The 22,367-nt window shown below is 57.9% G+C and overlaps 10 protein-coding genes across 10 annotated transcripts; 5 read left to right on the top strand and 5 right to left on the bottom strand.

The window, feature by feature from the left end:
• Positions 1–815: 815 nt before the first annotated feature.
• PSEUBRA_005064 (uncharacterized protein) lies at positions 816–1,281 on the bottom strand (the record flags this gene model as incomplete). The annotated part of the gene is made up of 3 exons (XM_016438501.1): positions 816–833; positions 995–1,096; positions 1,201–1,281. 3 exons carry the CDS (start codon positions 1,279–1,281, stop codon positions 816–818), a joined length of 201 nt encoding a protein of 66 aa, XP_016290998.1.
• A 1,062-nt stretch (positions 1,282–2,343) lies between these two features.
• On the top strand, positions 2,344–3,705 carry PSEUBRA_005063 (uncharacterized protein; the record flags this gene model as incomplete). Its single annotated transcript, XM_016438511.1, has 1 exon — positions 2,344–3,705. One exon carries the CDS (start codon positions 2,344–2,346, stop codon positions 3,703–3,705), a length of 1,362 nt encoding a protein of 453 aa, XP_016290997.1.
• Positions 3,706–3,928: 223 nt separating this feature from the next.
• Positions 3,929–6,505, bottom strand: PSEUBRA_005062 (Zinc finger, CCCH-type; the record flags this gene model as incomplete). The annotated part of the gene is made up of 1 exon (XM_059465447.1): positions 3,929–6,505. One exon carries the CDS (start codon positions 6,503–6,505, stop codon positions 3,929–3,931), a length of 2,577 nt encoding a protein of 858 aa, XP_059320484.1.
• Positions 6,506–7,535: 1,030 nt separating this feature from the next.
• Positions 7,536–10,418, top strand: PSEUBRA_005061 (SET domain protein; the record flags this gene model as incomplete). Its single annotated transcript, XM_016438526.2, has 1 exon — positions 7,536–10,418. One exon carries the CDS (start codon positions 7,536–7,538, stop codon positions 10,416–10,418), a length of 2,883 nt encoding a protein of 960 aa, XP_016290995.2.
• Positions 10,419–10,537: 119 nt separating this feature from the next.
• PSEUBRA_005060 (Anaphase-promoting complex subunit 4, WD40 domain protein) lies at positions 10,538–11,962 on the bottom strand (the record flags this gene model as incomplete). The annotated part of the gene is made up of 1 exon (XM_016438484.1): positions 10,538–11,962. One exon carries the CDS (start codon positions 11,960–11,962, stop codon positions 10,538–10,540), a length of 1,425 nt encoding a protein of 474 aa, XP_016290994.1.
• A 400-nt stretch (positions 11,963–12,362) lies between these two features.
• On the top strand, positions 12,363–14,276 carry PSEUBRA_005059 (Fatty acid desaturase, type 1; the record flags this gene model as incomplete). Its single annotated transcript, XM_016438528.1, has 1 exon — positions 12,363–14,276. One exon carries the CDS (start codon positions 12,363–12,365, stop codon positions 14,274–14,276), a length of 1,914 nt encoding a protein of 637 aa, XP_016290993.1.
• Positions 14,277–14,647: 371 nt separating this feature from the next.
• On the top strand, positions 14,648–14,920 carry PSEUBRA_005058 (uncharacterized protein; the record flags this gene model as incomplete). Its single annotated transcript, XM_016438533.1, has 1 exon — positions 14,648–14,920. The coding sequence occupies one exon, from the start codon at positions 14,648–14,650 to the stop codon at positions 14,918–14,920; it is 273 nt and encodes a 90-aa protein (XP_016290992.1).
• A 121-nt stretch (positions 14,921–15,041) lies between these two features.
• On the bottom strand, positions 15,042–18,314 carry PSEUBRA_005057 (Amidohydrolase 3; the record flags this gene model as incomplete). Its single annotated transcript, XM_016438493.2, has 1 exon — positions 15,042–18,314. One exon carries the CDS (start codon positions 18,312–18,314, stop codon positions 15,042–15,044), a length of 3,273 nt encoding a protein of 1,090 aa, XP_016290991.2.
• A 349-nt stretch (positions 18,315–18,663) lies between these two features.
• PSEUBRA_005056 (Proteasome component (PCI) domain protein) lies at positions 18,664–19,851 on the top strand (the record flags this gene model as incomplete). The annotated part of the gene is made up of 1 exon (XM_016438517.1): positions 18,664–19,851. One exon carries the CDS (start codon positions 18,664–18,666, stop codon positions 19,849–19,851), a length of 1,188 nt encoding a protein of 395 aa, XP_016290990.1.
• A 535-nt stretch (positions 19,852–20,386) lies between these two features.
• Positions 20,387–21,031, bottom strand: PSEUBRA_005055 (Small GTPase superfamily; the record flags this gene model as incomplete). The annotated part of the gene is made up of 1 exon (XM_016438497.1): positions 20,387–21,031. One exon carries the CDS (start codon positions 21,029–21,031, stop codon positions 20,387–20,389), a length of 645 nt encoding a protein of 214 aa, XP_016290989.1.
• Positions 21,032–22,367: the final 1,336 nt, after the last annotated feature.

The raw sequence follows: 22,367 nt of genomic DNA, 5'->3' as shown, positions 1-22,367 counted from the left end.
GCGACTCTGCGATGCCTCGCGTCCTGCTGTCACATGAGTCTCCAATTGGGTCGGGCGCGTCGGCTTTCGTCTCGATGCCAAAGACATAGCGAGACCGAAACGGAGGCGGCAGAACGGAGTTGCAGGCGTGCAGTCGGTCAAGCGCTCGTGCCTCTCTCACTGAGAGGACGTGTCAGGCATGGCCGCAAGGGTCCTGCGACACTCTGATAGCAGGTCGGGGTGCTCGCCGTTTAGACCAGGTCGGAGCTGCAACGAGACTGACAAAGTCCGGGGAGATATGGCTTGACCGGCCAATTGTGCTGATAACCGGACGAGGTCTCATGACCCAAGATCGGCATTCACGCCGGTGCGGACTTGCAATCGCCATTCGAGCAAACGCAGCGTTGCCGCCATTGCATCGGGAGATGAGGGCCAACGGACGTTTGTAGAGCAAAGCAATCAGCGCAATCAGCGCAACGATGGATGATCCGTTCGTGTCTCGTCAACCTCAAGATAAAGGCCGCAGCCGATAAGAATGTTCCTTTCGCATCTCTCAATCGTGTCGGTCATTTCGGCCCGCTGAGCATAGGTATAGCCCCTACGCCTCGTTGCGCTCATCCGTCATGTCGGCTATCGTCACTGAGCAGAGCAGTGCTGGACCATATCGGCAGCTGGCGATACGGTGATTGGCCACGCAGGTACGAGCAAGATCTACGCGAGGAGTTGCGATGTCCGGTTAGTTCCTTCGGCTAACGGACCGGTTTCGAGTAGATTCGTCGCTGTCATGCCGATGATTGCAGAATGATATGTAGTGTACAGAATGGAGGTGCGAATCGTCACCATTTGCGACCGAGCTGTCCGAGTGAAGGCGAGATAACGATAAGGCCGTCCGCCATAGAGATAAGATGAGTCCACGTTGACCGATGATATCAGGACAGCGTCAACATCTGCACAGTCGAGTCGTGCCTAGTAGTTGCGCTATCGATACGGGCGAATCCGCAAGTGAGAGACTTACCTTTTGCTGTACGCAGGCCTTGAAAGCGAGAAACTCCTTTTGGCACATGTTGCGCTCAATGTTTTCGTAGTTGGCGGTGACGCATGCGCCGTACGTACGGGCCTGCAGAGCAGATGAGGGTAGGAAGGTTCAAGGCTACATTTCAGCTCGTCTTGTTCGAGAGCTGGATTACAAGCAGCGGCCAAGAAGGAGCTGGGGGGACGTACCTCGTTGGAGCACTTTGCGGCCGCCTTGGCAAAGGTTTGCACGGGGGCCACATCCCTCTGCCTGATCGCACCGGGTCTCATGACCGACGATGCTTGCAATGCAGAATCACTTGAGGTGTGAGGATGGTGGTGGCGATCGTCCTCGAGGTCGGTCACGATGAGAACCAAATTCTCAGCGTGGAAGTGAGTGCGTAAGGATCGGTGACAGATCGGGTATGTGCAGCATTTCTAGATCCTCGATTGATCCAAGATGTCGGCCGACATAGCTGACCCCCAAGGTGCGTGATTGAGGAGGCGCAGGCTGCGGAAAAATGAAGAGTTTTGCCTGGGAAAGTCGAAAGTCACAGAGTGGGCGCGCGGAGAATGGGCGGTGGCTCTGACCACTCTCGGCTCGCTTGGTACCGAGGCTCGGATTCAGGGTCCTCGCGTGGCTAAATGTGGTCAGGGCGAGCTTCAGGCGGAGGGTCTAGATGCTGGTCGATTTGGGTCTTCTAGGCTCATCATGGCATTCAGGTGCGTCGTTGCGAGGTTTAGACTACTCTCCGCTTGTGCATGAGGGAATACGACCCAGACGAGGATCAACCGGTGGCAGCATGGTGACAGGGATTGAAGCACCGCCATTATCCGCTCCTCGATACGAGCAATCGCGGATCAGCTTCGGTGCAAAGGGGCAAAATCGGGGACGACAAGGTGGCTTGCTGCGTGACGATTCTGGAAGAGCGCTGAAGCCAGGGTACGCACGAAGTCGAGACCAGGCTGTTCCGATCCGCAATGCACTGTGCATGGGTAAGGCCTCTTTTTGTGCAGTGGAAGCGCTTCTGGGATGGAATGCAGGGAGAAGCAAGGCAGCGAGTTTCATTTGAGCTCCGGAAAAATAGGTGCATGGTGGAACCAAATTGCATGCTCTTGTCCTTCCCGCTCGCTTCGGGCACGCGCTCCGCCTTGGTGCTTCTTCTGGCCCACGCTCCGGCTACTTTATCCTAGCCCGTCAACCGACTCGCCTCTGTTGGCTGTACCGCTCCACCGCCGACACCTCGTGCTCCCTCGTGCATACATCGCTTTTCAACATTGCACGACCCATCTTCCCTTCTCACCATCAACCCCGTCGTCACACACCATCCACCCAAACGAGCCATCCTCACGATGAAGCCGGAAGAGCTGTTTGCAGAGGTCGCCGACCCTTTTCTGCGACACTGTCTCCAAGTCGTCCAAACGACGCCGACCAACTTTACCTATATTGGCTCGGGTGCCAAGATTGCCTATCGCTGGCTCAATGTCGAGGACGATGCGTTCCATCGGATTGCCGCCGACAACGGCATCGCTTTCGCATCCACGTCATCTTTGGCATCGCTGACTCCGAAACGATCGGAGGTGCCGTTGCTGCTCCACTGTGACTTTCGCGCGGGGATGGATATGTGGGATCCGCTCTTCCTTGCGCATCTTCTCAAATCACGTCCGATGATCATCTTTGACCCGTGTCACTGCGGACGATCCGTCTCGAATCGCGATACCCGCCCCTACATGGGCTCGTTCTACAAATGGGCCAAACACGCTGTCGCCATTGCCGACTCGCTCGGTGTCGCCGAATACGACGTGCTCGGATTGGCCATGGGTGGCGCAGCTGCTCTGCTCACGGCCTTGTATCCGAGTCCAGCGACGACGCGCGTACGCAAGATTGTCGCAGCAGCCACCACGGGTCCTGCCATCTCGGCGCGTCTCTACGAAGAGTGCTCGCGCAGCTCCATGTCCATCCCGTGGCCGCGAGACGACTGGAACCTCATGAATGCATCCCGCCTCTCGCTCAACGACGGCACCAAACCCGAGGAAGTCAAGCAGGCCTTGAAACACACGTCCTTCACCGATTCGGATGCGGGTCAGCAGGCGCTCGAGCATCACTGGGACCGCATCAACCAGTTCGCTCAGTACCGATCCAACATGCCCTCGGAAGCGCCCTTCATCGGACTCTTGGAGGATCGTCGGGAGCTTGGTCCGTTGCGATGTCAGCGACTGGCGTGGAGGAGCTGGGAGACGCTTCCGCAGCAGCGCGGTGGCGCCTACACCGATCCTATGGCCAAAGTCAATGTGCCTGTCCTCGTAATGAACGGCATCAACAACACGCTCATCCCTGCCAGCAGGAGCTGGGAGCTCATGTGCCGTCTTCCCAAGCCCGCGCTCAACCTCTACGAGGACTCCGGGGCGGGCTTCATCTGGCAGTATCCAGAGCGTGTCGCAAAGGACATCAACTACTTTTTGGACTACGACCACTCGAATCTTCAGCCTCAGCTGCTGCCCTCGGCATCGCTGCCCCAACCCACCGCGCCACTGCCCAACTACCCGCCACCCACGCAGAACACCGCGTCGGTCTCTCAGGCGAGTGCAGCGCACAGCTCGTACGGCAACATCCAGCACCCCTACTTCCCCGATATGCCACCGGGGTATCAGCAGGCCTCGAGCCAGTTCCACCCGCAGGAGAACGAGCGCTTGCAGAGGGCTTCCAAGCTTTGACCCCGTCCTCTTGTCTATGTTCTGTTCCATGTGTCTCGTAAGGGTTCTCAATGTCACCGTCCTCTCCATTCTCCTGCCTTCGTGCGTGTGTCAAAAGACAACGTCACACCAGCCGTAAAGAATCTTGTGTGTTGAAAGGCGAATACCATTATAAATTTATACAGGGGTCAGACGAAACCTCTGCGCTCCTCAAATCCCTTCTAAAAATCCCACTTCCTACGCCTCATCGTGTTCGCGAGAGATCTTGGAAGGCGCTCTCGATGCAATTCTTGATCTCGCGGTAGCTGACGACCAGACAGCTGTGCTCGTCCCTCGAGGTGAGCATGATCTTCTCGTCCGTACCTGCGTCGAGCTTGTTCAAGTTCGACAGGATGTGGCTCAGATCGACCACGGGACGACCGGCTTCGTCGACAGCGTGGAAGACGTGATCGCGGAAGAGCTTGATGACGTACCGATCGCCCGTCTCGGCCCAGCGCGGATCGTGGTCGAACTCCGGTCGCTCGTTGATGAATCCAAACTTGCAGAGCAGGCGTACGAGACGGCCGTTCTCGAGTTCTTTCATGAGAGAGTTCTCCATGAGATCCGTGTAGTTGAGCGCAGAGTCCATCTCGTCGGCGCAGTGGCTGCCGAGAACTCGCATCAGTTCCGATACGGTGCGCGGCACTTCCGTCTCATCCTCCGTCTCGTAAGGCGCGGACGACTGGCCAAGGAGCCACGAGACGACCTGCTTAAGCTCGGCAGAAAAGCGACCGGCAAACATCGCAAGGCTCGATGCAATGTCGTTCGTCGCAGAAATGCTGTTGAGGCCAATGCTGAGGATGAGCGCGCCCAAGTTGACCAGATCTTCCTGCTGCTGCGCCTTGAGCGCATCTGCACCGTTCTCGTCCGGGTTGTACGCAATGACGTCGAACACGGAACAGCAGTTGATGCGGACGCGGTTCTTTCCCGTTCGCAGCACCTTGCTCGCCTCGATGCATCGAGCTGCCAGGTTGCTCGAGTGGATCGAGCGGAGCGACGAGGTGAGCTGGCAGAGGTAGCTCCACAGCGTGCGCTCAGGCACCTGCATCGACACGGGCTGCATTCGACCCGTGCGACGATCCGGCTGAGCTGCTTTGATCGTCATGTGCTCAGCGTACAGCGTCGTCGCCAGCGGATGGTAGTCGTAGACAAAGACGATCGACTGGTCGCCGAAGGCGCGCGTGGTGAACGCTTCGCGGACGCTGACGATGCTCGGATGACGGATGCGACGCCAACGCTCCACCAGTGCGATGGCCGCTTCGTGCTGCAGACGGAAACCTTCGAGTCTGCGCAGAACGTATCGCTTGCCGTCGAGCGTGCAAGTGGCTTTGTAGGAATGGCTGCGGTATCCAAACACTTTGCTGTGATCGCCCGAGGCGCCTGTTGCTCCGTTAGCGCCTGGTGCGCCCATCCGAGGGTCGATCAGCCCGGGAGGCATGCCCATGCTGGAAGGTGCACCGGGACCGGGGTGCTCCAAAGGAACGAGAGAATGGTAGACGTGCAGCTCCTCGGGCAGGTTGGGTCCTCCGAGCTCGGGCGGCGGAATGCTTGCAAGCATCGCCTCTTGTTTCCGTTGCAATTCCTCGCGCTGGTTTGGGTTGAGGAAGAAGGCGTTGGCGGTGAGGTGGTGCGGATGAAGGTTGGAAACGTGCGGGAGCGGCGGGGCGTAGAGATGGTAGTGAAGGGGCTGTCGAAGCTTGGCAGCACCGTTGGCAGCTGCCGAGTAGTAGTCCATACCTCCGCCGATTCCGAGACCAGGCGGACCTTGAGCAGGTGTTGGGTCGCCAAACTCGTTCATGTGCTCGTACGGGTTGAAGGGTCGCGACGGTTGGCTCTGCACTGCAGGCTCGTGCGAAGAGCCAGCTTGCGATGGGTCAAATGCGCTGTTCATGGGGTCGACGTCGTAGCTGGCGCTGTACATGCTGGGTGTACCCGGTCCATTCTGAGTGTATGCGCCTGGGGTGAATTCTTTCGAGTTCACCGAGTCGATCTTCATGTCGCTGACGTCCGAGGCGACGCCATCGACTGCTGACCTGGGAGCCGGAGCCGGTGAAGCTGCTGGCAGGGAGGGCGAAGAGCCACCGTTGACCTTGGGCACAAAGACAGCAGCGGCGACATTGCGAGCGCTGAGTGCTCCCTTGAGCGGGCTAGCTTGGACATTGGCGCCGCCTCTGGACTTGTTGGGTGAGGTGGCAGAGAATCCGGCCGAAGTAGCTGTGAGTCCAGAAGACGTGAATTGCGCTGCAGGTGATCTGGGCGTCTGGCTGGGAGAGTTGGCGGTGGATGCTGAAGCGTGATCAAAGGGGCACCCGTCATTCTGGTATTTGCAATGACCGTAGATAGCTACGTTGCGACATGGCTTGCGCCCTGAAGCGGTGGCATTGGAACCGACAGGCGACTTGGACGCTTCAGGCTGCGAAGCACCGCCAGCAGCCGTGGCAGCTCCATACGAGAGACCCGGTCTCGCTCCAGGAGGAGGAGTAGATACAGGGGCTATGATGGGAATGGCCGAGCTACGGGTGGGCCTGGGAGGCAGAGCACCGTTGAAGGCAGGCGAATTTTGCTGCTGCTGCTGCTGCGAATGATGGTGCTGCTGCATGCCAGGCCGATTGTGAGATTGAAGATGCGGTTGTTGTGGTGGTGGTTGCTGTTGCTGATAAGGCTGATGAGAAGGAGGTTGTGCGTGGTTGAAGTGGGATGGAGGCTGTGCTTGTTGCGGTGGTGGGTAAGGGTGCTTATGCTGTTGATAGGGTGGTTGCTGCGATTGAGAGTAGTGATACATCGCTGATGATCGACATTTATCCTAATTCGCGACGGGATCGTCTGAAAGAGCAGAGCAGGATCGTGGTCCCAGAAACAGGGTTGTCGTCGTCGTTGCTCTATCGTACCCTGTGAATGCGATCGAAAGCGTCCGAGATGGTGGTCAGGAGGTGCTTGTTGGCTCGCTCGTCATCACGATGCCGATGCGCTTCGAAAGATGCCCTGCAGAGAGGTCGATCAACACGACAGGCAGCAACGATGGTGATGATGGTCAGCGTGAGATGGTGACCAAATTGCTCGTGCGCCTTGATGCGATGCTACTACTGTCGTCGGCGTTGAAGCAGGCAAGTCAGGCACACTCTGGCTCTCGCCCTCTTGAATGTGGTCGGCTGCAGAGCGCTTTCTTTTTTCATTTTCGATTCTGCATGCTCACTGGCCAAATGCCTTTCACCAGAGGATCTAACAGCGTGGAAGAATTCAAGATTCGAGAGACAGACGACAGAGCTTGCCTGTCCGTCTCGGTCGCTCGATGCGCTCTGCATTCTGCAGCTTTTTGCACACGGGGCGAGAGCGAGAGAGAGAAGAACAGGGCTGAACCCTTCGGTTGGCAAACACAGAGAGCTCGGGTTTCGCTCAGTTGGTCCTCCGCCACTCCAACACCGTCTCATTCGTCTGCATCCTTCCTGCAACGGAGCTGAATGCCCTTTCCTTCTCGACCTGCCCCACCCAGCGCTGCCTCGTATATCTCCAAAGGCGTACCTTCCGCTCCCTCACGAAGAGCACTGGCTAAGCGAACGCCCTCTCTTCGATGGTCTCACGCTGCTCCGGCCCTTCCGATTTCTAACGGAGCTCAAGTCTCCCGCCATTACAGGTTTTGACGTCGGCGTCCTTCCGCGATAGACCATGCGCTGCTCATTCAGCACCTGTTGAGCGCTCTTCGCATTTGTCGACCATAGTCATCCTGCCTTTTCCCATGGCTCATAGACTCGGTACATGCGACAAAGCAAGACTTGGTGCGAAGTGTCAATCCCTCATTCGCGGTGACCACAGTCATGTCGTCGAATCACAGCAACACCGCCTCGGCGGCAGCGATGTCGCCAATAGCGTCACCATCCGCACCTGCTGCGGAAGGCTCGGACACTGCCGTCACCAGCAATCTCATCTCGGAAGCTCTGTCGTCAGCACATTCAGCGGCGTCACTACCCCCGCCGTCTTCGCACCCTCCTCCGCCGCCAGCATTCACCCCTTCGCCATCCCCACCGCCACAGTCTGCATCCACCATCGCGACCAGCAACAATGACTCTGCATCGCACCAACACACAGGCGCCGCCGAAGCTTCCAAGGCTGATCGCTCGCCACCTGATATGAACCGATCCAACTCTTCTTCGTCAGGAACGCCATCAGCAGTCGACGACGAGAGCGCACTCGGCTACGACGAAGGCAGCTCTTCTGTTTTTGCGCCCAAACGCAAACCCAAAGCAAAGCCCCAACCTCAATTGATAGACCATCTCCCGCTTGCATATGACGCAGCCATGGCTACGTTCCAGGAGATCACATTCAACGACTACCACGACAAGAAGCTTGGCAGGCCACCGGGCAAGTTTGACGACTACATGATCTGCGATTGCAACTCCACCTCCGGCAACGAGGACATGGCCTGCACCGACTATTCGGGCTGCATCAACCGCATGACCCAGATCGAATGCTCGTCCTCCAAGTGCCGATGGGGCAAGCAGTGTCACAATCAGCGGTTCCATCGAAGACAGTACGTCAACGTCGACATCGTACAAACCGAAAAGAAGGGTTTCGGTCTTCGTGCGGGTCAGGATATCCAAAAGGAGGCCTTCGTCTACGAGTACGTTGGCGAGGTCATGAATCAGCCCACCTTCCTCGATCGCATGCAGCAGTACCGCGTTGAGGGGATCCGCCATTTCTACTTTATGATGTTGCAACCCAACGAGTATCTCGATGCAACCAAAAAAGGCGGAAAGGGCCGTTTCATCAACCACAGTTGCAACCCAAATTGCTCTGTGTCGAAATGGCAAGTAGGCAAGCATCTCCGCATGGGTATCTTTGCCAAACGCAACATCGTCAAAGGCGAAGAGCTCACTTTCAACTACAACGTCGACCGCTACGGAAACGACGCGCAGGAATGCTTCTGTGGCGAGCCCAACTGCGTCGGCACCCTCGGTGGCAAGACGCAGACCGACCTCAGCGGCATGGACGACCTTTTCTTGGACGCTCTCGGCATCTCGGACGAAGTGGAACAGACAGAAGCCAAGGGCTCGCGGCGGAAACGAGGCAAGCGACTCGACCTCGACTTCATTCCTCAGATGCGACCGATCAAGGAGCACGAGGCGACCCGTGTCATGACTGCGGCGAGACAAGCAGGGCCCAAGCGGGAGATCCTGGAAAAGCTACTGCGCAGGATGGAGATGACCACCGACGTCAACGTGCAAAAGTCACTCGTCAAGCTGCACGGATTCATCCTCATGCAATTCTTGCTCGAGCAGTGGTGGAACGACCGTGACATCGTATTGCTCATCATCAATGTCCTTGCTCGGTGGCCCCTGATCGCCCGCAACAAGGTCATCGATTGCGGTGTAGAGGAGCAGGTCCGTGTCGTGGCGGAGACATATCGGCCGAAGGCAGAACCTAAGGCCGAGGATGCAAATGGAGATCAGCAGGCGAGTCTCAAGACCGAGGACGCGTTGAAGGAAGAAGACGCCAAGGTCGAGCTCGATCTGTACGGAGATGGCACTGCAGAAGCAGAGCCGCCACAAACACCCGTGCTGGTGGGCGCAACACCAGCAGAGGACGCCGAGATATCGTCCCGCGCCGAGCACCTGCTCGAGGCATGGAAGAAGCTCGACATGACCTACCGCATCGCGCGCAAGGACGCGCTCAAGCAAGATGGCGACGACGTTAAGGAGGAAGCAGCAGCGGTCGTCACGACCTGGGTCGATCGTCGAAGGCTGCAGGATCTGGAAGACCCGCTCGAGATGGATCACGCACAGGCACCCAATGCTGTGTCGTCGGAACTCGGCTCGGCTCTTTCGGGCGATCAGGACCTGCGCGAAAGCATCCCCACATGGCAGCCCCCACCTGCACCGCCTTCGATGGCGAACAATGCGTCCACAAAGCGAATGAACGGATTCAGCCACCCGCGGGCCTCGCCAGGCAGCTTCACTCCAAGCCGGCTCTCGGGACAGAGCCCGCTCACTCCGGATCAAGTCACCTCTGCCCTCTCCTCGTCCTTGGCTAAGTCGCTTCCAGGACTCATGTCGTCCCTGAAGCAACAGCCACTTCAGACGCAGCAGCACCAGCAACCTCAGTTGGTCGCACCGCCAACCAAGTCGATCGAGGACATCATTCGCGAAGCCAACGAGCAAGAGGAGCGTGCGCGCAAGGAAGCCGAAGCAGCTGCAAAGGCGGCGCGCGAGCTCGAACTCAATGGCGGTCTCTCCAGCGCCTCGTCGCGCAAGCGCCCCTCGTCGTCGTCTCGGCCTTCAGACAAGCGTGTCAAGCATTCGTCGTCGTCGCGACACACCAACGGTGTGGACGCTGCAGACTCCTCGGCCTCAGCGTCTGCCGATTTGGCAGCGAGCAACGAGAAGCGCCTTCGCAAGCTGGTGGGCGAAATCGTGGTGCGTCAGATGTCCAAGCACAAGGACGAGCTGGAACGCGAGAGCTTCAAGCGTCACGCAAAGGAGCTGACCAACGTGATCGTGGGCAAGGAGATGCGCAATCCCAAGTCGTGGCCCCCTGCAAAGGGCGCGACGCTGACGGAGCTGTCCAGTGACAAAAAGACCAAGATCAAGGCGTTCGCCAAGGAATACATCGACAAGCTGATGGCCAGAAAGGGAAAGGGCAAAGGGTCGACGACCCCGACGAACGAGCCGAGTGCAAGTCAGTCAGTCAACGGTAGCGTGTAGGCTTGTACACCAATGTATTCTTAGCACAGGAAAATGTCCCCATTGACACTGTCACTCGAGGAGTTGGCACACACGGACAGAGGGTTGTATGATGTGATGCATTCGTGATTTCGCTTTCGCTAGCGAATGAGGTACTGACGCTGGAACCAGAGCGCCAAAGCGGCGATGAGCAGGGAGAGGAAGATGGTCGTATAGAACCCCATTCTTGTCTCGGAGATGAACGCCAATGCGCCACCTGCACTCGCCGCCTTTTCCAGCAGCGCCTTCGCTGGGATCGGAATCACTCGCAGCGTGTTATCCGCACTGGCAGAGACGAGCAGGTTCGACGCCGGGTTGAACTTGAGGCATGTGGGTGGGAAGTCGTGTGCGTGCAGAATCTTGAGCACGGGTCGTAGGGTCTTTGCGTCGAGCACGCCAATGGACAGATCCGACGATCCGTACGCCAGGAACTTGCCGTCCGGCGAGACATCGAACACGGTGACGGGACGATCCGAGACGTGGCGCGTCTCGATGAGGTCCCAGGTATCGGCGTCCCAAGCGGTGACGAAGCTCTTGCGGATCTTGGCTTTGGGGCCTCTGCCGCCTGCAGGGGCAGCGTTGACGACAGTGAAGAGCTTCTCTTTGCTCGCCTCGCCACGACCAAAGCGTGCGGCCCGGAAGGAACAGGGGCCCTTGCCACCGAGGGCCGGATTCTTGATGGTTTGGATGGTTTGCGCGTAGCCTTCGGCGGACCGTGTGGACTCGTCGGTTGGACTCGCTGCATCATCCGAGTTAGACTCGGAGAAGGGCTCCGTGGCATAGACGACGAGCTTGGATGAAGAAGTGAAGACGACTTGCGTGTTGGAATGCGAAAAGTCGGCGTCATAGAGCTCGCTCCTTTCAAAGTCTTGGGAGGGTATCGAGATGGAGGTGTCTTTGGCCTCTGCGGCGGCAAGGGCGGAGGATGAAGGTTCGCCCGCGTCGTCCCAGATAGGCGAGAGGGCTGGGTATCGGTGGAGCGCAACTTGACCGTCTGTGCTGGCCAAGGCGAGCATGCGTCCATTCGGACTGAAGGCAGCCACTTTGATGTACTGCTCTGGGTCTTGGATCTGCATCGACTGTGCTGCTTTGGCAAAGTGAAGCTCCATCTTGACGTCCTCCTGCTTTGCTTTGCCTTTGTCTGCAGATGAGGCTTTTTCGTCGTTTGTTGAGCCAGACTTTTCTGTGACCTCAGCCTCTTGCAGCGAGTAGTCAAAGATGCGGATTGGCTGGTTGTTGCCCTTCTTCATCTCGTCTGCCGTATTGTTGATGCCGCAGATCAGCTGCGATTTGGAGGTGTTGACCGACATGGCCATAGGAGCATCTTCGTCTCGAGACAGCTTGAGCTCGTCCAGCTTCTCGATACTTTGCGTCTGGAAGTCTACTCGCGCTGCGACGACGGCATTGGTGACGCCTGATCGGCCCGCGCCTCCGCCGCCTGAGTAGACGATGACATCATCCTGGATGAAGCCGACCGAGTAGATCGGGATCTTTGCCTGCACCGGGAAGTGCTGAGTTCTGGCCATTTTGAGGTCGTCACAGCGCAATGTTGCTTTGCTGCGGGGTAGCCGATGTCTGCGGTGATGGTTGAAGGATGGTGAGTCGGAAGGTGCGGAATGTGATGCCAATCGATTGAATCACGGACTCGGCTGTGGCTTGTGCGTGATGCTGAATTTCGCAGCGGCACGTCCGAGAGAGAGCTGTGTGTCTTTAGGAAGAACAGCTCGTGCAGCGTGCGGGCTGCGCGAGCCTTAAAATTCCTCTACTGTATGCAGGTGGCCTAGCAGCGTTGGCTGAGAAGAACTTGCGCTCGGCGTTCACGACTGTGGCGGGGACCCTGAATGGTTGTCTGTGGACGGTGGGTCTCCTTCGCCTCGCCCACTTCGACCACGTACCGAACCATCACATCGATCCGCGACTTCCACAATGGTCTCTGACGTGGGTACAAGTATCGCTTCGTCCAAGGTGGCGCTTCCAGCTGAAGCTAAGCGCCAGCCGCGCCAGCCGAAGACCTTGACTCGCGCTCAGCTAGCGGAGCGCATCGCCAATGGGGAGACGCTCGTCTTGCACCGACGAAAGATCTACAAGCTGGACAAATGGCTCTCGAGACACCCTGGTGGTGAGCTCGCTATCCTGCACTTTGTCGGGCGGGACGCTACGGACGAGATCGAAGCCTACCATTCCGAAGACACCATCTCGCGCCTTATGTCTCGCTACGTGATTGGTCACCTCGACGAGGCGGACTGGCACAACTACCGACCGCTGGTGCCACCAGTACAGCTGGGCTATCGCAAGGGCAGGTTGGATCATCCACATGCTCAGGTAGCAATGTGGCGCCACCGCAACACTCCATCCACTTCTGCGGTCAGCTCCGACCGAGACAGCCAAGAGCCAGAGCTGTCTTCAGACTCGACCGATGAGGCCTTGGTCGAAGGAATGCTTTCCGATACGTCGGAGCAGACCCGACCGTCACGCTCCTCACCGTCTGAGTCACGGCGTAAGAGCGCCGTCAAGCCCGCCGCCCCGTCCACTCTGATCGTTGAAAGGCCCAACGGGTTCCCCTTGCCAGTCGATCTACTGGAACCGCCACCTGTCCCCGAGTCGGTCGATCCGATCCGCGAGCACCAGATCTCGGAAGCCTACAAGAAACTGCATCAGCAGGTCAAAGACGCAGGTCTATACACCCTCAAACCCGTGGGATATGCGCGAGAAGTGGCGCGATACCTTTTGCTCGGGTCCATCGCTTTCGCCTTGTGGTCATGCGGACAATCTCAGCTACGACTCGAGCAGTCGGCCACTTCGGCTGCCTCTTCGGCATCTTCCGCATGGTCATTCAGCGCTTCCACCACATCATTCTTGCTATCCAGCTTCTTCCTTGGGCTCTTCTGGCATCAGCTCACCTTCTCAGCGCATGACTCGGGCCACAGCGGCATCACCCACTCCTGGCAGTGGGACCGTATCATCGGCACCACCATCGCCGACTTCATTGGCGGTCTCAGCATCGGCTGGTGGTGCGACAACCACGACGTCCATCACCTCGTCACCAACCATCCCGAGCACGACCCCGATATCCAGCACATGCCCTTTTTTGCCATCTCGCCCCAATTCGTTCTGGCTGGCCAGACTACCATCATCAATGCAAACGACAGCAACGACGCATCCGCCAAACCACTGGGACTCTGGTCCTCCTACTACCGCCGCGTGCTCGAATTCGACGCACCCAGCCGCTTCCTTCTCAAGCATCAGCACAAGCTCTACTACATCGTCATGGCCTTTGGTCGCTTCAATCTATATGCCAACTCGTATGGCTTCCTCGCCACCAAGGCGCGTCGAGACCGCTGGTGGGCACTCGAGCTTGTTGGTCTCGCCACCTTCTGGACTTGGTACGGCTACGGGCTGCTCGGCTCTCTTCCTTCGTGGCCCGTCCGCATCGGCTACCTTCTCATCTCGCACATCGTCACTTCGCCGCTGCACGTCCAGATTGTGCTGTCTCACTTTGCCCAGTCGTGCGACGATCTGGGGCTGAGCGAGAGCTTTGCTTCACGCCAAATTAGGACCACCATGGATGTCGATTGTCCGACATGGCTCGACTTCGTGCACGGTGGATTGCACATGCAGGTTTCGCACCACCTCTTCCCGCGCGTGCCGAGACACAACCTCAGAGAGGTGCGCGACCGCTTCGTCGTGCCCTTTGCCAAGAAGTGGGGGCTCGAGTATCATGAGTACAGCTTCACAAAGGGCAACGGAAGGGTGTTGGCAACGCTCAAAAGAGTAGCCGATCAGGTTCACATTCTTGGCAAGGTGGCGCAGGCGCAAGCGAAGGGCGAGCTCCAACACTAACGACCTGTATCCTGCCTTCGAGCAATATCGATAGAAGTCTACATTCGCAAACGATCAGTCGACGTGCTTAAAATCATGGTTAATGACAGTCCATCCACACGGTCCTGACTGTTTGACGCTGCGCACTGTTTCAAGTACGGCGGATCTTGATGCTCAGACATGGGCACGAGCGGCAATCTTTGTGGTGTGAGGTACGGTGTTGACCGCGAGCCTGAACGAAGCTTCTAGCGAATTTGAACCCTGGCTGACACTTTTATGCGCCGGTCATGTTGCCGTTCTTTTGTTTCTTCCTCCACCCCTTCCCATCCTTCTCACTTCTCACAACCACCATCACCATCGCCAGCTGAAATCGACCGGCAGCTTGAGACAAGATGTCGAGCACGGACAACACCAACGACGCCAACGCCAAGGCAAGCCCGCCGCTTGGCCTGCCTGCACCGTCCGACGTGCCTTCCTCAGACGAGCCAAACAACGTCATCAAGCTCGACCACCTCGGTCCCATGATCGTCAACTCGGACGGCACCATCTCGCGCATATCAAATTGGCAGAACATGAGCGAGATTGAGAGGGAAAGGTCGCTCAGACTGCTTGCTAAGCGGAATAATGCAAGGATGGGGGCGCTCAGGGCAGGTCAGACGCAGTGAATAGACGACGACAGCCTCCTGGCCACACTGCATGCGCATACAGCGATCGCACAGCGTGTCAGCACAAGCTCACAATCGCAAAAGCCGAGACGGTATCGAGATCTAGTTGTATGGAGAGGATTCAGAGACCGGGATTTGCGCCATCAGCCTCCGCAACAATGATGAACATCCTCACCAAGCCGCCCTCCTCGCTCCAATCCTGCACCACATTGCTGAAAGCACCCAGCCCTTTCCGCATCCCCCAACCGCCGCCTCTCCACGCCGCGCCCTCCGTGGCAAACGAACGCAGGAACCTCGCAAATCCAGGGAACACATCGGCTGTGATATCGCGCATCTTGATGCCCTTCGCAGGGAACCCGCCCTCTGCTCGAAGGATGTCAAAGTAGCGGTCGACCGGCCAGAGGTTGGCAGGCTTAGTGGACGCCAGCATGCACGTGAAGCTGTGCTTGAGGCGTCGTCCGAGCGAAGGCGCCTCGTTGGGATATTGTGGGTTCCCGAGCGTCACGCTGGACGAAGGTGCGCTTGACGGAGACGGATACGCCGAGAGCAGGTCGACAAATGCCAGCCTGCCACCAGGATTCAAGCGCGCCTTCGCGAGCCGAATGTACTCTGCCCGATCGCTGAAGTGGAAGGCGCAGTCGAGCGCAAGGATTACGTCGTACTTCTCGCCATCTCCTTCACCACTGCGGAGCCACTCGAGCACGTCTTGCGCCCACACTTTGACCTGCGGTGCCTCCTTCTCACCGTCTAGCAGACGTTGTTGCAAGCGCTCAGCAGCAAACGCGGCTTCTTCTGGCAGACTCGTCACCGCGTGCAGCAACATCGGCTGGTACTCTTCCAGCAAGAACAGCGTCGATTGGCCTGCTCCGCATCCGACGTCGAGCACTTTCATCCCCGGCTTCAGCCCGGCCGCGGAGTACAGCTGCTGGGCGAGCGTCTGGCAGGCCAGCGGAAAGTCCAGCTGCGAGCGTGACAACTGGGGCGTCCAGAAGCCCATGTTCATCCACGCGGTGGTGGGCGGCTGTGTGTTGAGCGCGAGACAGGACATGGACTGATACGGCTCCTTTTCGCCCGAGCGGAGGAGTAGGAGAAGGGTTCCGAGGAAGAGGGCTGCCCAAATGGTGGACGGCGAGCCGAGCGAAGCAGCGCGGAGGCCGGTCACGATGGAAGTGGCTCGCTCTTCGAGACGCTGGGTCAGTCGGTCGAAAGAGCTTCCCGTGGACTGAGAAGATGTCATAGCGGCAAGTGCCAACCGGTCAAAGACGACCTTGCCGCCGACGATCGTGGCGTCGACTTTGGCAGCCCTCAACATCGCCGGTGTGACTCTGTCCTCATCCAGAATGTTTCGATCGAGCAATGTGAAGTCGGCTCTCTTACCGACAGAGATGCTACCAGCGACGTCCTCTTCGAATTGCGCAAACGCTGCGTCCTGCGTGAACCCTTTGAGTGCCTCTCTCCTTGTCAGCCTCTCGTGAGGGTACCATCCGCCAGCGCCATGAGGACTGTTGCCATTCGTATCGAGCCGCGTCACAGCGGAGTAGATGCCGTGTAGAGGATCCGGCAGCTCCACAGGAAAGTCCGACCCGAGGGCCAAGCTCGCGTTCGCATCGAGAAGCGACTTCCACGCATACGCACCGTGTGCCGCCCGCTCCTTCCCAATACGAGACTCGACATACCCCATATCGGAGGTGCAGTGGGTGGGCTGCATGGACGCGATGACGCCTAGTTCTGCGAAGCGGGCGAGGTCGGACGGCCACATGAGCTGGGCGTGCTCCACGCGGGGCCGGAGCGTATGTGCTTCAGCGGCGGGGTGGGAGCGGAGAAAGTCATCGTAGGCATCGAGCGTCAGCGTGTTGGCACGGTCGCCGATAGCATGCGTGCACACCTGCCAGCCTCGCTCCAGCCAGTACGCAACCAACGAAGGCAGCTCAGCCTCGGGGATGAGGAGCAGACCGCGCTCGCCCGGCTTGTCGGAGTAATCGTCCCACATGGCAGACCCCCACGAGCCCAGCGCACCGTCATTGAACAGCTTCACTGAACGCAGCGTGAACATCCCGCCCTTACCTTTCTGTACGAGTTTCGGGTCTGGCTTGACCTGATCGATTCGGTCAGCGCATCGCCTCTCACCCGGCGGGCAGGCTAGCATCGAGTAGATGCGGAAGCGCAGCTGACCATCTGCATCCATGCGCTTGTAGAAGGCGGCCGCCTTGAGGTCTGTGGCTGCGTCACCAACGGCGGTGATGCCTACACGGAGCAGGCCTTCCGTGGCTGCGTCGAGGAAGATCTTGCGCTGATCGTCGGTCCATTCAGGCACCACTTGGTAGGCGAAGTTCATGGCGTTGTCGATGAGTATCCCCGTGGGCCTGCCGTCTGCGTACCGAACGACAAGGCCTCCTTCGACTTTGTGGTCCTCTGTCGGGGACGCAGGAAAGTCTTTAGCTCCACGCATGACCATATCCAGACCAATCTCGCTGAGCCACAGCGCATGCACGTCAACTCGACGCAGCACGATCGGAAAGCGACGCAGCAGCTCCGACCGGCCCAGGTCGGCGGCGGTGGGGAACTCGGCAGGCGTCCACTTCGTCTGGTCCCATCCTAGACCTTCAATCCAAGGCACCGTCGTGGCGTTTGCGCTTGATGCTCCGCCGCTCAGCGCGTACGCCATCAAATGTGGCTTCGAGCGAACGTAGGCCTCGAGCCTATCGATGATGTCTTGGACCGAAGTAGAGCCAACTAGGTCCGCCACGGTGCGAGACCAGCCGTAGTCGAGGATGTGGCCGTGAGCATCGTGAAAGCCAGGAAAGAGAGTCTGACCAGGACGCAGCCTCCGTAAGTCGCACTTGCTACGTCTGCGCAGCGCTCCGTCCTTCATGTTGCCACTGCGACGGCTGAGTCGTGCCGCCTTGTTGCCGTGTGGGACTCGTCGCTGCTGATGCTTTGCAGAAGCAGCTGTAGTGGATGAGTCGACACCTTCGCAGAAGCTTGGTAGCACATCCTCTTCCTTCCCAACGTGGGTGATGACTCCATGCTCGACTGCCACGCATTCGGTGAATGCGCCGTCTTTGGCAAAACGGTGCTCGTCGCCGGTGTAAACGGAGCCTGCCGTGGACGTCGGAGATGCGAGGTGAAGGGATCCGCGCTCATCAGGTGAGCAGATGGCGAATCGTTCGGACAATGCTGCAAGTTGAGAGTTCTGGAATGATGCCGTCGCTTTCGAAAATGCGAGGGCGCTGACCGACAGGAGCACAGCAGCTGTCGCTAGTGCGACGAAGGAGCGCAGCCAGGAATGCCGTGTGCGCTTTGATGGGCCCTTTGGCCGCTGTAGCACTTCTTGAGCTGTGGATTTGATTGCAGCATCAGGCGGATCCGCGCCCTTTCTTGTTGTCGTCGTCATGTATGTTGTCGGCTAGACATCTGCTAGAAAGCTGCTGTCCAGCTCGAGCAGAAGTGATGGTGTTGGTCTCGAGGGAAGACCGAAATCTTCGGGCCGGCGAAATGGCCGGCTATCCAGAAATTTCGCTCTTATGTGTTAGGCCTCCATCCGCTAACTACTCAATAGAGAAAAGTGGAGGCTACGCACGGTGATCGAAATACGCGTTGCGAAGCCCAAAGACCAACACTTCCACCTTCATCTTCCATCCTTCTCACCACACACTCGCCGCTCAGCCCTGGACGAACACTGGCTAACGAAAGCACGAAAGGCTCTTCGCATCATCGAATCTGCACATAAATCCTCGCCCAACATGTCGTCTTCCGCAGGCATGGACGTGGACCACGCCGACGAGCGTTACCTCGAAAACGCTTCCGCATCTTCCTCGACACCCGCATCACTCAAGCCATACTACCCCAAGTTTCAGCAGCTACACGATCGCAAACTATGGTACCAGCTCACGTTGACCATCGAAGAGTTCCTCAACCACCCAGACTCGCAAGCACCACCGATCCAGATCGACCTTTATGACAAGTTTGTTAGCCGCTTCTCATCCAAGATCAACCAGCTCCAGCTCGCCGCCATCGGCGTCAAAGTGGCACGTCAATACCCAGACCCAGCAAAAGCGCTCGAGTTCCTCGAACAGCTGGCGACAAAGGTGGACTCGCCCGAATCGCAGGATGCATACGTGTACGCGCTGATGGAGGCGGCGCACTTCAAGCTGCTACTGGGCGATGCGGATGGCACAAAAGTGGCGATGGACAAATGTGGCAAGATCTTGGACACGTTCGATGCGGTCGAGACAGCCGTTCACGCGAGCTACTACCGCGTGTGCGGAGACTTCTACAAGGCCAAAGCCGAATACGCCAATTACTACAAGAACTCGCTGCTGTACCTGGCGTGTGTCAACGTGGACACGGACCTGACCGATGAGGCGCGGGTGCAGCGTGCACACGATCTCAGCATCTCCGCTCTGCTCGGCGACACGATCTACAACTTCGGCGAGCTGCTGCTGCACCCGATCCTGGCATCGCTCGGGAAGAGCAAGGAGCACGCGTGGCTCTCGGAGCTGCTCTTTGCGTTCAACGCCGGCGACATTGGTCGGTTCGAAGCGCTGACCCCGCATCTGCCCAAGGAGCCGATCCTGGCCGAAAACACGCCGTTCCTGCGTCAGAAGATCTGCCTCATGTCGCTCATCGAGAGCGTCTTCAAGCGCGCCGCGGACGACAGGACGATTGCGTTCGCTACGATCGCAGCGGAGACCAAGCTGCCCACGGACGAAGTGGAGCATCTGGTGATGAAGGCGTTGAGTCTCAAGCTGATCAGGGGCACATTGGACCAGGTGGATCAGCTGGCGAGGATCACCTGGGTCCAACCGAGGGTGCTCGACCACCGCCAGATCCAGGCCCTGCAGTCGAGGCTCAACGGGTGGTGCACAAAGGTCGAGGAGGTCAGCGAGTATGTGAAGAACCAGACGCCCGAGCTGTTCATCTCGGCGTAAAGTCGTTGCAAGTACACCTTTGCAATACCATCGCAGTCGCTTTGTGACGTTTGTGTGGTCTCGGCCTATATGAGAGTCTGCACGATCCGTGAGAACGACGGGAGCAGAAGCCCTTGAAGCTGAGCAGCTCTCTAGGCGCTTCTTGGGGCGGAACGGCAGGCCTGGCGATTCTACGTCGACCGTTGTGCGGAAGGGACGCAATCGCATTGGCTTATGGGCGGCTACTTCGGACGACGAGGGAACTCCCCGTCTGTCGCGTCGACCGAGGCTCGTTGGTCCATGCAAAGCGACGACGCATCTGCCTCCAACACAATGAGATCCAATTCGCGCTGCCACACTCGAACGAGAAATGATGCTCTTGGATTGGAAACGAGAATGGCTGAAGGAACGGCTAGGTAGTACACAGGAATGACAGAGACGGTATGCAGAGGAAAGACAGTGCGATGTGTGGAACGATGGACATGTGATGGAAGCCGAAAAGATGGAGGAAGACCAAGCAGAGGCGAGGCTTGTAGAGGTAAGTCGGGGAGAGTCTCTAGAGGACGACGCACTTGCACGAGCCAGCATCGTTGTGTAATGCCTCTTTGGTCTTGCTTTGCGAGATGGCGCCTCCCGTTGAAGCGCCTGTGCTCCTGACCAGCATGGCTGCCCTTGTTGCCGCCTCAAAGACTGCATCGACGCCCTGGTTCTTGAGACTGGAGCACTCGTGATACGACTTGGCGCCGATTTGCGCTGCGACCTGTTTCGCCTGTTGCTTCTCGACAAAGTGCCCTTCTACCGGTTTCCCTTTTGCGATGGCATCCTCCCGCAAGTCCTTCTTACACCCGACGAGCAGCACGGGCACCGAGGGTCCGCATATTTGGCGCACTTCCTCCATCCACTTGACCTGCACGTTCTCCAGCGAATCGGGCGTGTCGATAGCAAAGGCGATGAGGATGACGTGCGCTTGCGAGTAGGAGAGCGGTCGTAGTCGTTCGTACTCCTCCTGCCCTGCTGTGTCCCAGAGAGCGAGCTGGACGGGCTTGCCATCGAGCCGGATCTCGGCGACGTAGTTCTCAAAGATGGTGGGTTCATATTCTTGCGGGAACTCGCCGATCGCGAAGACGCAGAGGAGGGAGGTTTTCCCACAGGCACCGTCGCCGACGATGACGAGCTTGCGGCGGATTGCAGCAGGCGCCATGGCGGGTCTATGGTGTGGGTCGTTAGGTCGTGTCTAGCCAAAAGATGGGCGAATGTCTGCGGACGGTCGTGTTGCAATTCTAAGCTGCGAAGATGACAAGAGCCTGTGCGCCCGTATCTGGTAGGACTTCGTAGCGGATGTGAGCTGCTGCGCAAAATGGGAGAAGCTGGCGGTGATACGATCGTGGATCTCTTCGAAGTCACGGCGCCTTTTGCGTATGACCAATGGAATGTGGCTCTCTATGGCGCGTTGGCGGGGCAGAGTAGGGTCTCAGTTCGCAGAAGATCGTGTGACTGCTGCTGCTGCTGCTTGAGGTGATGGTGGATGCAAAGGAGCTGTTGCGATGGAAAGCTGGTCTTTTGTGAACGGGAAGTGGTGGGATGTCAACAAAAGTGCGATATTCCTGCGCCCACCAAGGCGCTCTCATCGAAATTCGCATCTGAAGCGCAAGGACCACACAAGCTTTAGAACTCTAATCCTTCTTGCCATCTACCGATTGATCTGCACTTTCGGCGGCCAGTAACAAGCGAAGACGAAGCGAGCAGATCGGCACCCTCATATGAGCCCTGCGCATGCTGTGCTGTGCTGTGCTCTGGCTGACGGGCCGAAAGGATGCAGGCCTACAAGGGGAGGGCTGTGCTGAAATTCAATTCGCTGAAGCTAGAGCCTCACTTTCATCCCTGCAAAGCTCTGTTCTACCCTCATGAAGCTCTCATCACTCGGTGGTAATAAGCTCTGATGTGACCAGTGTAGATGATTGCGGACGTCGTGGCTCCTTCAAGATCATGCCAAGATGAGGCGTTGATATGCGTATAAAGCCCGAGTCTTTGATGATGGAAATGTATATCCGCGAGGCTTCATGTCGAATGATTTTTGCGGTGGGAAAATGCACAGCCCGCTGCTGTCAGCCCTGCGCACGCTCCTCGATCCGGCGTTGCTGCCCCTGAGCGCTGTCTTGACGTGAAGCTGCAGCTTGTCGCTGTGTGGAGGCATGTCCATTTTTGGTACCAAGATGTTAGGCTCCTTTAGGAATCTACAGATCTCTCTGCCCGATAACTCAGTGTCGAAGGTCAAGAAGAACTCGGGAAAATTTCGGTTTTCAAGGGCTGATTCTGCATGGAAAATTTCAGCTGTGGAGGCCAAGGAAGGTTTGTGGTTGCAGCTGGCTTTCTCGAGAATTGCTCAGCTCTAGGGAAATTTTATGCCGACGAGTCCAAATTTTTGAGGTTGCAGATGGCGAAGAGGTCGTGTGGCTCAGGTCGAGTTAGCAAAGCCAAATTGCCGAAGGAAGCTAGGGTTGACCCTGATCTCCTCGTACCTCACTCCATCCTCTTTC

The sequence above is a fragment of the Kalmanozyma brasiliensis genome, assembly GCF_000497045.1.
Source record: "Kalmanozyma brasiliensis GHG001 unplaced genomic scaffold PSEUBRA_SCAF4, whole genome shotgun sequence".
Lineage (NCBI taxonomy): Eukaryota > Fungi > Basidiomycota > Ustilaginomycetes > Ustilaginales > Kalmanozyma > Kalmanozyma brasiliensis.
The sequence above is the reverse complement of the archived record's forward strand: the minus strand, read 5'-3'. Positions and strand labels throughout refer to the sequence as shown.